Source organism: Uloborus diversus, chromosome 6 (assembly GCF_026930045.1).
Source record: "Uloborus diversus isolate 005 chromosome 6, Udiv.v.3.1, whole genome shotgun sequence".
NCBI lineage: Eukaryota > Metazoa > Arthropoda > Arachnida > Araneae > Uloboridae > Uloborus > Uloborus diversus.
The window spans coordinates 58,848,643-58,862,851 of record NC_072736.1 but is presented as its reverse complement, the minus strand read 5'-3'; the positions used below and the strand labels follow the sequence as shown (position 1 = coordinate 58,862,851).

At 33.0% G+C, this 14,209-nt stretch overlaps 1 protein-coding gene across 1 annotated transcript in view; it reads right to left on the bottom strand.

The window, feature by feature from the left end:
• LOC129224665 (probable ATP-dependent RNA helicase DHX37) overlaps positions 1-14,209 on the bottom strand; it is a 63,021-nt gene that overhangs the window by 9,573 nt on the left and 39,239 nt on the right. Inside the window, exons 10-21 of the mRNA XM_054859205.1 lie at positions 12,420-12,658; positions 11,184-11,355; positions 10,970-11,077; positions 10,564-10,691; positions 9,272-9,368; positions 9,121-9,186; positions 6,796-6,874; positions 4,095-4,306; positions 3,214-3,279; positions 2,972-3,128; positions 1,778-1,898; positions 251-305 (exon numbers count right to left, since the gene is read on the bottom strand). Of these exons, the coding sequence (XP_054715180.1) occupies positions 251-305; positions 1,778-1,898; positions 2,972-3,128; positions 3,214-3,279; positions 4,095-4,306; positions 6,796-6,874; positions 9,121-9,186; positions 9,272-9,368; positions 10,564-10,691; positions 10,970-11,077; positions 11,184-11,355; positions 12,420-12,658 (1,500 nt within the window). The remainder of the gene's footprint in view (positions 1-250; positions 306-1,777; positions 1,899-2,971; positions 3,129-3,213; positions 3,280-4,094; positions 4,307-6,795; positions 6,875-9,120; positions 9,187-9,271; positions 9,369-10,563; positions 10,692-10,969; positions 11,078-11,183; positions 11,356-12,419; positions 12,659-14,209) is intronic.

Here is a 14,209-nt window from a genome sequence, read left to right as displayed (position 1 = left end):
ACAGTAGTATTATTACATAAAAGAGAAATTTGCATGAGAGTACTCGAAAGGCTCATCTGACTGTTGATTCAATAGATTATGAGAGATTTACGCAATTGCCGATTGTTTGATAAACAGTATCACTTAGTGTCTAATCATTTCAAAAATGCAAATCTATTGATTATACTCATCAGTAGTAAAAATGACAACTAATTGCAAATAGACATACATTTGTTGAAAAAAAGGAAAATAAAATTAAGGCAAATCTTACACGATAGGCATTCTTTAAGCTTTTGTCAATTTTAGAATCTTCAACTGGAACTCTTCTAGAAATAGTAAAAAATAAATATTTAATAATATTTTAAATTCTTCAGCAATCAACCTATTATTTTTTCATGACATTACAAGAATGTTATTTCAATACTATTGTTTACATTTAATTGAGGATCAAATTTAACTTATGGAACTTTAACTTTAGAAGCTTAAAATGGTTTTTTGAGAAGCATAAAAATATTAAAGTTCTCCCTTACATTTTTGAATGATATATTTTACATCTCAACAACTAGCAAATGACTAATATATATATATATTATCAGTGATGAGCTGCGGCAAAAAATCTACTATTATGTTGATTTCACAACAACAACAACCACAACAAAATCTTTCGTCCTTAGTCGCCATGAAACACAAGGATTCAAAATATTTAAAAGTTGTATAACTTTATTCATTTGCTAAGTTCTGAACGAGTGTGATTTTGGTCTCACCATACAAATTATCAGCAGACTCCAGATAAGTAATTACATTTTGTTAAATACTCCCAAAGCATGATGTAGCTCATTTTAGCTTTATGTTCCCGAGTCAATTCTTTTCAGTCTAAGTATTAAATATAACGAGCTGATGTGTGCCTCACATGACTTCCTTTTACTCCAATTTAATGTCATTTTCCCATTATTGGTAATTTTAATGTGATTCAATAGTTTACTCTCTAAATATCACTAATAGTGGCCAAATTGAAACCAGATTAAAAAAAATAAATAAATAAAATCGTCAAATTTGTCGCCAAGTTGGCGACAAAACTTGCTGACCAAAAGAATGGTGATATATTGCCAAGTGTGCGCCAAATTGTAACACCACTTGCGTTTAATCGAAGTTAACAATGATTTCCCCCAAAAAGGGGCAAAAGATCCTCTTAAAAACACCCGAATGCAACCAAAAGGGGAGGTGCACAACTAGACCCCACTAGGAGTATACACGTACCAAATTTCAACTTTCTAGGACATACCGTTCTTGAGTTATGCAACATACATACGCACATCTGCACATACATACATACGTACATACAGACGTCTCGAGAAAACTCGTTCTAACTAACTCGAGAATCGTCAAAATGGATATTTCGCGTCTATAAGTTCTTAGGCACTTATCCACATGTAGTCGAGTCGAAAAAAAAACTCAAAATTCATTTGGGGGTGAGCAAAATGGAAATTAAGGTCGATTTTTGAGTGAAATTTTTTTTGCGCTCAATAATAGTGCTCAATTAAGAAAAGGGAGAGCCACGAGTCTGTCATTTTTTACAAGGCAGAAGCTAATGGTGTTGCAACTTTTCTCTTGCCCTTTTTGAAAAATGGCTCTAAAAAGAGTCTGAGGAACAGAAGAAAAAAACATAGATGGAAATACTTTTTTGATAGTAATAAAAATACATCTTTCAGGAACAATGGTTGTAGCATAAAAGCATTTCTGATACAAACAACATAAGGGAAGATAAAGAATATATCAACATAAGAAATAAGGAAAATACCTAGCAACATGGTCAGTAAAGCCTGTAGTTACAATTTTTCTTATCTTTTCTATGATTTCTTCAGTGGGTTTGTCAAGTCTGAAATCTTTAGGCAAGCTAATGTCTTGAAAAGCTCGGTTCACTGGGAAAAGAAAAATTCTGAATCAAACCTTGCATGTTGAAAACTTAATACATTCAGAACTATTATATAATTGAAAGAAATCATTCCATGTATTTTCTTTATCAACTTATGAGTGGTAGATGCATTAATATTATTTTCATATACGTTCATTTTTTTATCTTTTCAAAATTTTGACAACTGAGAGCCTGCAGTAAGTTTGTTAATAAAAAGATGAAATGATGCTTATAAATGAACTGAAATAAACTACTGAAGGGCAAACTTTTGCCTAATTTTCCTAGGTTCTAAGCTTTATTTTACATACATAGAAAAACTTTATGTATAAATTTTTTAAGACCTAATAGAAAATTATTTTAGAATACAGGTTGAAAAAATCTAAGATTGATGATGTAGCAAATAGTTTTAAATCCATGATTTGAAGAGTTAATTGCTCTTGTATCAAGAATATTTTAAATGGATATTACTCTGTTGGCATTTTTATTCCCAATGAAAATTTTTTTCAAAAAAGGATTGATTTCAGTATATTTGAGATAAAAAACATTGATTTGTTAGATTCTTTCAATTTGTGAAAAACAAATATTGATATGCATAACATATAAATTTTTAAAAAATACTTTTCAGTGTTTGTGTGTGATACATTTAACTTCTCTGCAATCTCTAACATAGACCTGGATCATTTAGATAATACCTGTTATACTTTAATACATGTACACTAATATAACCTTGTTATACTTTAAAGAACTAGTGATATAGTGAATGAAAGGACTTGACTTGTTGATAAATCCCCTTCCAAAACCCAGAACTTTTCCTTTTTAGACCATAGAAAAGGATAAAAACAAACTGTATCACTTCTTGAATTTTTTTTCTGGCTATGATATTGCAAAGAACAACTAATTATGCATTAAAAATCAAAATGACTTGTTTTCTGTACTATAACCATTCATTACTCAAACTGTTTATTAGATCGAAAACTTCAATTTATTATCATGCATAAATTAAATGAAAAATATATTGTTGAAACAAGAAGTAAAAATAAGAGAAATTGCAAAATGTGATGTAAGGCACATGGGACTCACTTTCTCGACACAACTGACAGCACATTTTGTAGACCTCAACCATTGCTTTGTGCCTGATGCCATTTCTTTGGCAGAAATTATATTTATTCTTAGAATCAATAAAAAATGCTACAGTTCTCAGAAGCACCATTACATCACCCAAAAGAAGAGATTTTCCCTATAAGGCAACAAACAAAATTATAAAACATTTGAATATCAATTTTAATTCATGGCAGAACTGAATATCACACATTTAACTATACCTTTCCAGCACCAATCTTTTTTATACCAGTCCACTGTGATTTTGTTTCTTCAGGCGAAGTTTCAGTCTAAAACAAACGTTGAATAATGTTTGCAAAAAAAAAAAAAAAAAAAAAATAATAATGAAGACAATAGCTAAGTTTTACAAAATATAATTTAGATAATTTTAGAAAAAAATGTTAAATGAGTGGGAAAAAATGGTAAGAATTTGCATCTAGATCAAAATACACCAATAAAGAAATTCTATGAGAAACTATTTGGTTTCATGGTTAAACAAAGAAAAACTAATTAATAAATAAATATTTGATTATAAAATGTCAGAAATTTCACATAATGAAATAAATAAAAAGCTTTAATTACTGTCCAGAGCCTATATTTAACTACAGAAATAAAATTACAAAAATGAGCTCATAATATTGTTAACTTGCACAGAAGGAAAAAAAAACTGATCTTTCAAGAAATATTTGAGGAACTATTTTGAGTTAACTCTAAAGTCCTAAAAAGGATAACTACACTGAGATTTGCTCTTTAATAGTTGATTACTCAATGATTTTGTACCAACAAACATAAAAGATTCTTGTCCTTTCATAAAAGATACTTTCTAACACAAATGACAAAATAAACTGCTTACATTTACAGAAAGTCCCAAGGTTCAGATCAAGGTAAAGATTTAAAAAGTTTAGGGGGAATTGCCTAAAATCTTGCAAATGCAAAACTGGTATGCACCTGATATTGCATAAATTACTACATGGCAATGTCAGTTATTTGGCCCACAACCCATAAAATTGTTTGAAAAGAAAAAAAAATGGAACTGTATAGTCGATAAAGTCCTGAGAAAAGAAAACAGCAAAGATACAATTTACAAGTTAAACATTCCGATTACCTCCTCCACCTTGGTATCTTCATTCTGTATGTCGACGTCTTCATTTTGGAAGCAGAGGAATATTTCCGGAACAGTGAGTGCAGAGACAATTGCGATGACATACGGTATGCAATTATGCTTGTAGGAGAGCAGCAGCATTTTAGCATATCTCGGGCTCAGGGGGAACCGAGACATTGCCCTGCCGAGGGGAGTCACTTTTGCGGAATATTCCCCTGCAAGTAATTAAAAACAAAGTTACAGAAAACGTACCACCCAACAAGATACTTCCAAAGCATGAGAGTGGAAAACATTTCAGAAATATTTCTGAAATATGGAACAAAAAAAAATTGAATAAAAGAAGCCTGGTATCATATGAGGCAGTGGGAAGCAAAGGGATGTAAGCGGCCTTTTTCAAGTTTTGAGTAAAACAAGTTTGAAGTTGAGATCCTTGGTAGGCCTTCATTGGAAGTTCTTTCTAAATTTTGCTCTACAGCAGCACTTACTAGTACTATAGTGCCTAGAAAGAATAGTGTGCCGATCGGCGCTTTTTCCCCTTCGATTCTTGAAGACGAAATGTATGAAAACCGCTAGAGGGCAGTGCGGTCGAGGTGTACGTTCAATTTCGCGGTGTTTACATTAGTAGACGCGGGATTTTGTTACAATTTAGTTCCGCGTTTCTCTTTTTTACCTTTATTTCGTGAATATATCATGAAACAGCGTTTAAGACTTTTAATGGAGGCATCAAAGTTTAATATTAGAAGAAGTAAAGCTTCATCTTGTTTCGTACCAGGGTGCAAAAGTGGATACAAAACATGCAAAGAAAAAGTTTCGCTTTTTAAAGCTCCAGCAGATGAAGAAAAACTAAAGAAGTGGAACTCGTTAATTCCCAGGTTAGATAAAGTTTTTGATAAATAAAGCTCAATTTGTGCTCTGCATTTCGAAAAACATTTTATTGAAACGCATTATATATATAACGCATTCTTATGTAAGATTCCATTTCGTTTTTTCAAAATGATAAAATAACAAATCTTGAGCCGTTACATCACTGGAATCGTTATTAAATTCACATTATTAAATTAAACCTTTTGCGTAAAGAAATAGTTACTGAAAAGAATCTAAACTGAATGTTTTTTCGACTTTTTTTTTTGATGTAATATTAATTACAAATAAAACATGCCGTACGCAATGCGACTCCTTTATTATATTTTACACTATAAATTATTTGTAAAACAAATAAAAAAACATCCTATCCTAACACGTTTCTTACCTTCCAGACGCAAATGGAACATAATCTCTGCCAAATTACTTGACCGCGCAATGTCTAATGTGAAATATCGACTTGGAAAATATTATGTAAGAATGAGTTTCACCCTCCCCCCAAGTAAGGGTACGTAGAGGCTTTTCCAACCCCCTCCCCCTCGGGACCCTTACGTATTTAATGAATGGGCCCTTATAGTCTACTATTTTCATTGAAGTAAGGTAGTTTTATAATAAGGTAATTTTATATGCTTCAAAAAATAAACGAACACCCATGTAACAATTAGCAGTTATTACAGAATTTGTCTTTTGCGTAGAAATAAGTTTAATCCGAAAAACGGGGCTTTTAAACTGCGAAATGAGCATGCAATCGCTGATTTAAAACGAGTCTGATTGAGGAGCATAACGTACTACTCGAGTGCAGCGCCACCTGGATTTTCCTCCGATCTGACCTCACTTTTTCCCCGCCGATCGGCACACTACTCTTTCTAGGCACTATACTAGTACTATCTCAAGCCCCAAATTGGAGGAGAGGTTTTCTTACCATTTGTTCTGGCTATCTCCGTATTTTTAGCTTTGGCACTTACATCCCTTTGCTTCTAACTGCCTCATATGTTGTCCCCTCACAGCAACACTAAGACATCTAATCCCAGGAATAACACTAAGATATCCTACTGTTGCTCTGAGTCGACCATGTGTATCAAATACAGTAAATAGTAATGTAGTTATAATGTAATAATATGCACATTACATGCAAAGGAAAATATGAGGGGAAGTAATTCAATAACTTAAACTTATTAAAATAGATGATGTGGATGGGCTAAAATTCGAAACATATAGCAAACCAGGGATCACTGTTGTAAGTTTTTGAAATCACAAGCTAATCTTGAAATTTAGAAAAATTACTACTCCAATAGGGTTATTAGGTAAATGGAATAGTTTACTGGAAGTAGCTGTTACTTACAATGTGATGAATAGTTTTAAAAGGGTTTTTGATCTCCATTGGGGATTAAAAATCGACTAGGATCACCCTAACTCAGGGGTGATAGTGGACTCAAGTAAACTTTTCTGAAGACAGTGCGAAATTTTCGGAAACTATGAGGAAGCTTATGTTTTTGGCCTCATGAAACAAGGACTTTCAAAGCAACGACATTACGAGGAGAAAGCAGCGACCCAAGAAAGGTTATCAAGTATTGAACTGGATATCTTTACAGAAGGCTTCGAAAAAAGTGGTGACAAATGCTTTACAAGTGGTAATTACATTGAAAAGTAGATTTTTAATACAACTTTAAGGAACAAATAAAGTTATTGTAAAATTTCTATCCTGTTTTGCTTTCTGAAGCAGTGCAACTAACTTTTCTGACTGACACTTGGATAGTGCTGAAAAATAAATATGTTGGCATGTTATTGATATTCAATAGTAGAAATATTCATTACAGAAGTTTTAGTAGAAAAAAAAATTTACATTTGGCTACTTCTTTATATCTGTCTCCTTTCTGTAAATCTTGCAAGGCTCCTAATAGTACTAGTCTCCTTTCGGCAGCCTGTAACAAGTGAATGAAATATTTTAGAAATGAAATGGAAACACTTCATGAAAAACAATGGCACTTTGATTTAAAATCAAATAAATAAATAAATACACCAAGTATGATGAATAGTTTTAATTATAGATAAAAAAAGAAGAAATTGGCTGTATCATTGCATTGTGAACCCCCCCCCAAAAAAAAAAAAAAAAACATTAAGCTAAATATTTTTCCTTTTGCAAATAAAATTCAGAGAAATCCAGCAGTGACATGCAAAGCACCCAGGGGAAACACATAGGAATATTACAATTAAAAAACTTAGTATATGACTTGTGTGAATAAAACAGGGCGAGCAAACCCAGGACAATTTAGAAAACGTTTTTGAGACAAAAAGATTAAAATAAGTTACAGGGACAAGTTAAGACATAGAAAGGGGCTTTGTAATTTTTACTAGGCTCGATACTATATGGAGAAGAAAAACAAGGGGACACTAAATCAAAAAAATGAACTCACCTATTTGGCAGAAACTATTCATTTAATTCGGTGAAACCTTTCACATTACAAAATGACAACAGTCGTAGTTCATCACAAAAAGATAAAGTTCATTTTCCAAAGGGGGCGGCGTACATGCTGGCATCACATGTGAAAGTGCAGGCATTTTAAAAAAGGAATCCGTGGCGGTTCATGCTATGCACACAGATAAACAGTTCATTGGAAACTTGAAAAAATCGAAAGGCATTTGCGGCAATACACTCCTCGCTGGTCACCGGGGGAGGTGGGAGGAGACAAAGATTTTTAGAAGCGGCGGCCGCACTTCGCGCTCACAGCGGTAAGTTCTTTTGGGGGCCCGAACAGGCAAGGGCCAGTAGTTCGAAAATGCATTCTCCGACGCCAATCGACATCTTCCGAAGTTTCGACGGACGCGGCAAATCTGAATTCGCCCGCGGAAGGAAACAGAACGATTCGACTGCAGATAACTCTCCAGAAGACGACCCCGCCAGTTCCGAGGTGTCAGGGCTTTTATAACTTTTTAAAAACCTTCAATGCTGTTGCCATTTTGATCGTCGCTCAGGCAGAAAACTATTAATTTTATCCAAATCTAGGGAAGAAGCATCGGAACTATATCAACGCCCAGAGCGTTTTCTGTTTACTGCAAATTCCCGTTCAAGATTGGCCAAGGTCGCATTCCAAGTTGCTTTAATACATGCGAAAAAGTAACAGTTATTTAAAACGTATATGAAAAAGGAACCAGTTTGGCCGATTTTCCAATCCAATGTTTTTTAAAATCTGGTTATTTGTCTTTTAACACATGAATTATATGTATATAATAAAAAAGCTTTTCTAATACATTTCACAAATAATGAAAGGGTATTTTTTAAAAAAAGGCATAAGTATGATTTAAATAAAACAAAACATGTTGCAACATTTCAGTATATCATAAAACATGTTGTGACACCAAGAAAATCAATTTTGGTAAAAAAAATTAATACTGAGAGTTCAAGGGTGCAGGAAATGTATAACATCAGTCTCAAAAATTCTTACAATAATCAATCTTCTTTATACAATTACAAATGAATAAAATATCCAAACTATAATAATGTTTAGTTGTTTGTGGTAAACCAATTGTGGTATCTTCACTTTGAAATAATTCAGGAATAAAATTGTTGAGTGTAGTTTTTGAAATTTAGTTATCCGTAAGTACAAATATTTAAGATTTACAGGAAAGTTTTTAAAGGGGCACATTTAAATTGCCACCAGCATACAACCCATAATTTTAATATGGCGATTAATCTAATTCGTAATGTTTTCATTAAGCTGTTGCCACCCGCTCGAACACATAACTAGTTCCTTTGCACATTTGGTCCTCTCAGAGTTTTAAAACTTCAGACAAGTTTGGTCACAGCACCCTCTCTTTTTAAAGATGCCATTTAAATTTTAAATGTTTTACAAAAACCATTAAAATTATTTTTATCAACTGAAACATTTTTAAACTGTAAAAATAATGAGCAAAAATAAAACTTTGAACTGAGAGGAAGGAAAAAAAAAATTCATGCAATTGAATCAATGATTTTAGAAAAGGTGTTGTGTCTTGATATCAGTAATGGGACTTACACATCCTTTATAAATTTGTATTAATTTTTGAAACACTGGGAAATAGCAATAATAAATAAAATTTCAAAATAAGTAAGTAAATAAAAATAAAACTTCAAGGAAGAATTTTATTCTTTTTGCAAAGAAAACTACTTGAAAAATTTCTTTAAACTAACTTTTAATCCTTCTGTATCAGGAGGAGCAGGAAAGGGAAAGTTGACGACTCTGTCAATGCCCATTGCCTGAAAAAGTCAAGGGAAAAGATTTAATCCCTTAGAAATGGCATAATTAGAGTGCAATTAGACATTTAAGTATATCAGAAATTACTTTCATCTGTAGCAAGACATCATCGACGGGTATCCTCTGGATTTCCGGAGGAGAAAAATCTGGAAAATCATGTTCGAAAACTGCCGAAGAATATAACCTGTGAGAAATTAAATAACAATAATAACATAAATCAGAACTTTTACTAGCATTTAAAATAGAACCCAAGAGCTGAATTTGTTATTTAAAAATTTTACCAAACACTTAACTCCATTAAAACATGGAAAAAAAATTATATTTTTGGTAGAATTTGAAGAGAAAGAGGAAATGTCCATTCATGATTTAAATTCAGCGAAATTTGATACTTGTGAAAAAGATGTCAATGAAAACAATACCACTAAGTAAATTGATCGTGATACTGATGATCCAGGTTCTGAGCATATTACTCCGGTAGAGGAAACATTGTAATACTGCAACAACCATCGCAGATTTTTGAGGAGATATGAAGACTATTTCTTAACTGGAAGGAATCTTTTTTCTTTTCTGCATGAAATGACAGAACTTAAAGCAGAAAAATGCAACTCTGAATGAAACAGAGAGGAAAAAATAAAACAAAAGAGTTTAAATCTATACAGGAGTCCTCAGTTGTCAAGAGCACTTGCTCTGCAGTCTACCTGCACCTCAGTTTTCTGCTTTGTTTTGGAGCTTTTTAAAATACATCTTAATCATAATTTTTAAATTTATCATCTTATTTTCAGACATTTCTTCGTAATGATTTATAATAAATAACGGCTAAACCTAATGATGGTTTTCCTTGCAGACTATTTTTGAGTTTTTAAATCTGCATTGCACACTGCTGAAAAAAATCTGCAGGTATGAATTTAAAGATATCCATGAAGAAGACGGTCAGGTTCAAAGAAGGTAAGCTAAAATGCAGCCGAAGAAAATACTTTAATCTCAAAACAAAGAGAAGTGCCTGAATCTAAAAAAGCAGGAACTTTTCCTTTCTAAAATGATTTTCTGAAGAAATAAATCTACAAATTTATAAGTAGTGAATAATTTTAATATTCCTCAAGTAGTATGCTTATGTTACACATAGAGTATATAAATTGTTCAAATATATATTTGTAATGATTTGTTTCCCAGGTTCATATTTTTGTGAACTGTATACGAAATTGGATTAACCCCTACAGTCCCACCAGTCAATTCTGTAGATGATCTGACATATAATCGATCAATAACAATAAGTATGTGCAATATTTTTATAATTTTCTATGACATCATTTTTATACTTTTGGTTTAGCAAACAAATGAGACAATAATTGTAATAAACTAAAACAGAAAAGAATGCTTGCCTGTAGCAATGCCCATCTTTTGTACGTCCCGCTCTTCCGGCTCTCTGGTTAGCCGATGCTTTTGAACACCAAGTGATTGCAAAACGAGATATCCCTCCCACTAATTTATCATATACCTTTGTTTTCATCTGAAAAGAGAAAACAAGCTATCCTGTTAACTGAAAAAACAATAATAATAATAATAATAACATAGAAACCGTAAAGACATCTCAGACACAAGAAACACCTAATATTTAATGAACAGCTGGCAGAACAATTCGTATGTTAGCATGTTCCGTTATTTACTTGCATTTGCTAAAGGTTGTAAATAATTTGTGTTAGATCAATTTGACTCATTTTCATCAGAATCTGTCTCACAAAACCAGCATACATTTTCTAAACTTATAACTGAAACTTGAAAGCTTACTTTTCCTGAGTCTACGACATATTTCAATCCCGGAATAGTGATGGATGTTTCAGCCACATTGGTGGATACAACACACAACCTGGACCCAGCAGGTGGTGGTTTAAAGACCTACAGCAAATAAAGAAAATTTTAACATAGCCATGAATATTTTCAGTCTAAAAATGTCTATAAAATGTCTAAGCAAAGCCACAAAATGAATATCTATAAAATATACCTTTTCCTGTTCCTCAAAAGGAAGAACAGAAAACAACCGCAGCGCATATAAAGGGCCAGCACTTGAGAAACTCTTGACCGGAGAACGTTGAATTGTTTCGCCATGTGCAGTTTCTTCATCATCAGAATATTGATGCTGCATATTTTCAGTGTCCAATGGCTCTGCAGAGAAGCTGAAAACGGAGAAAGAGAAATCTAAGGAGAGTGAGTCTTGTGGATGTGGACAATTGATTGTGTATTTAATCATACTCATCATTTAAGAGGTTTAGGAAGGGACAATTGCCTCACATCTTTGAGAAAGTGATTGCCGATGATTTTTAATGAAAATATTAATTTTTCATGCCTTTTCCAGGTTTGATTTTTTTATATTACTTTTTGACTTTCCAGGATTTCAATGACTCATTCAAATCCTACAAAAAGGACACTTCCCTCTAAAAGGGCCTGGATCATCCTAAAAGATTCTTTTAATGCTGAAGGATGATAAAACAAAAAAAGATATGGATAACAAAACGGAATCTTCAAGAAATTTTCAGCATTTTTTGGTATAAAAACCAATTTTCTTAAAAGGTCTAAAAAGTAGAGTTAACATACATTGGAACTGATGATGGGGAGACAGCTAAAGAGAGGAAGTATTCCAATAAAAAAGGCATTGATCATAATGTTGCATACACGTATTGCATGAGTGCACATCATGGGCACCCATATGCAAAATTGTAAGGGAAGGGGGAGGGCTCAGATATTTTAACCATGGTTTATCAGGATATTTTCCCCATGGAAGCAGATTTCGAGACAGATTAGAGTCATTAAAATTTGACATTTTTAATAACTTATTCATTAATGGCTGGAGAAGAAATGCTTTTACATTTTTGCAAAGAAAAAAGTACTAAAAGCAAGGAAGTTTTCATTTCTAGAGCCCCCCTTGCCCCCCTATATGGGTGCCCTTGGTGCACATGGTACTTTAAAAAAATAGCAAATGGCACCAGACAAGTGTTCCAAAAAGGCAACAGAGCACATCAGGAGGACAATATAGCTTTTCAAAGAGTAAAAGGCACTCAACCAAATAAGCTTCCAGTCACTTCTAATATAAATACTACATAAATCTAAAATTCAGTTATAATGAACTGTGTTGAGAGGAACCTTGTAAATGTGCTCATGCTGAACTTTTAAAAGCCATCTTTATAAAATATAACAGTATACAATAGAAGAGATATATGTTGCTAAAAATTCTGAGACTTACTCATCCAAATTAATTTTTTCAGGGAGTGAACAAAATGAGTCAACCACATGTCTCTTTTTCTTCTTTGGTTTTGGATCCAACCGTGGGGTGGTGGGTGGCTTCTCTTTTTCTTCATACTGATCTTGATTTGGAAAGGGGAAAGCTTCTCTCAACATCTTGCAGAGTCGAGTGACTTCTTTTTCCCCAGTCAGAAACACCAGAATTGCACCGGCAGGTTCTTTGCTGTGAATTTCACACACCTGAAAGTGCACACATTTTACTAATATTTATGTAATAAAATACTCTTCAACACTTTTATTTGTCATCTTTAGGGCAGACAATCAAGAGCCGACCCAGAAAGTTTACAAGGAGGAGGCGGTTGAATCTTTAGCTGACCTCTTACAATGTATCTAACACAATGAAAATATAGAGAATTAGCCAAGAAGGTTCCCAAAATTATGTTTTCTTTTTCATTGAAAGAGGTATTCTAAAATTACAGCTTAGCATTTCAATTTTGTAATAATACCAAGCGAATGTTTCGAAACTTTCTGCCCTTGACATCATCGAAGGTCCTTTAAAATTGCGCTTTTGTAACTTCACTTTCGAAAAATTACCAGAGGATGGTCACTAGGTCCAATTCTTCCCCAAACACTCAATACTCTTGATGTCTACAATAGGGTAACTTTAAATTTTGCAAAATTGTCTGGAGGAAGGCTTTTGAAACTTCTCCTAACATTGCCAAAGATCGTCTAAAATCGACTTTTTGAAACTGCAACTTCAAAAAGTTTCCGGAAAGGAGATTTAAAGTCAATTCCTTTTCTTAACGTCATCAAAATGGTCCAACACTTGCATTTTAGGACTACAATTACTGGTGCATGGTCCCTTAAGGGATGGGACGCGCTTGTATTCGTCCATGCAGACAATTCATATTAAGTGAAAAGAAAAATTTTAGATCTCATTTCCATTACTCAGGGATCATAACAGATTTTTAATTTGTCACTATTAGGGAAAAATGATACTTGAAATGTAATAGTTATTGAAACAAATCAAGTTTTTCATTTAATATGTTTTGAAAATGAACAAAATTAATTACTTTTAATACTATTTTTTAATAAGTAGTTCTCAAATTTAAATTGGATACTACTTTTAACTTCAAAACATGGTTGCCAAAAAACCATAATTACAGGATATTTATCGTTTGCAAATGACACTAATTATTTTTGTCTCATATCAATCGTCTGCTAGTAAGAAGTATTTATTGTTTGCTAATAAAAATATTTAGTTTAACTTGATGTTTATTGTCTGCTATCAACGATATTCCACAATGATTAGCAAGAAGTGGAAGTGAAGGAAAAAATCTGATTTATTGCACATGGCACATAAAAAAAATATATATATACAAAATCCTGTCGACTTTTCAAGTAACTTAAATAATGTCTATAAATAAATAGGTTACCCCTTCCACTCGTTGTACTAACAAAAAGACCCCAAATGTGTTGGGAGAACGAGCATTGTGTCGAAGTCTGAAATTCCTACGGAAACGACATTGAATTGCAGGGGCAAAACTAACAACTTTGGACCCTCGTTGAGGCCAAATTAGGGCCTATGCAGTCAAACCGCTGTACCTGAGCTCATATCTAGTGGGAATGGACCTATATCTAGAATTTTGTCCAAATCCGTGAACCTCAAGGTCGTGCCGTTTGGTCGTTAGCCAAAAGTTTATAGTAATGAAGATTAACATTGAGTCAAAAAATTAGAATATTCAAATTAAAGGGGGAAATAACACTTTCAAAAGCAACAATATCAGTAGT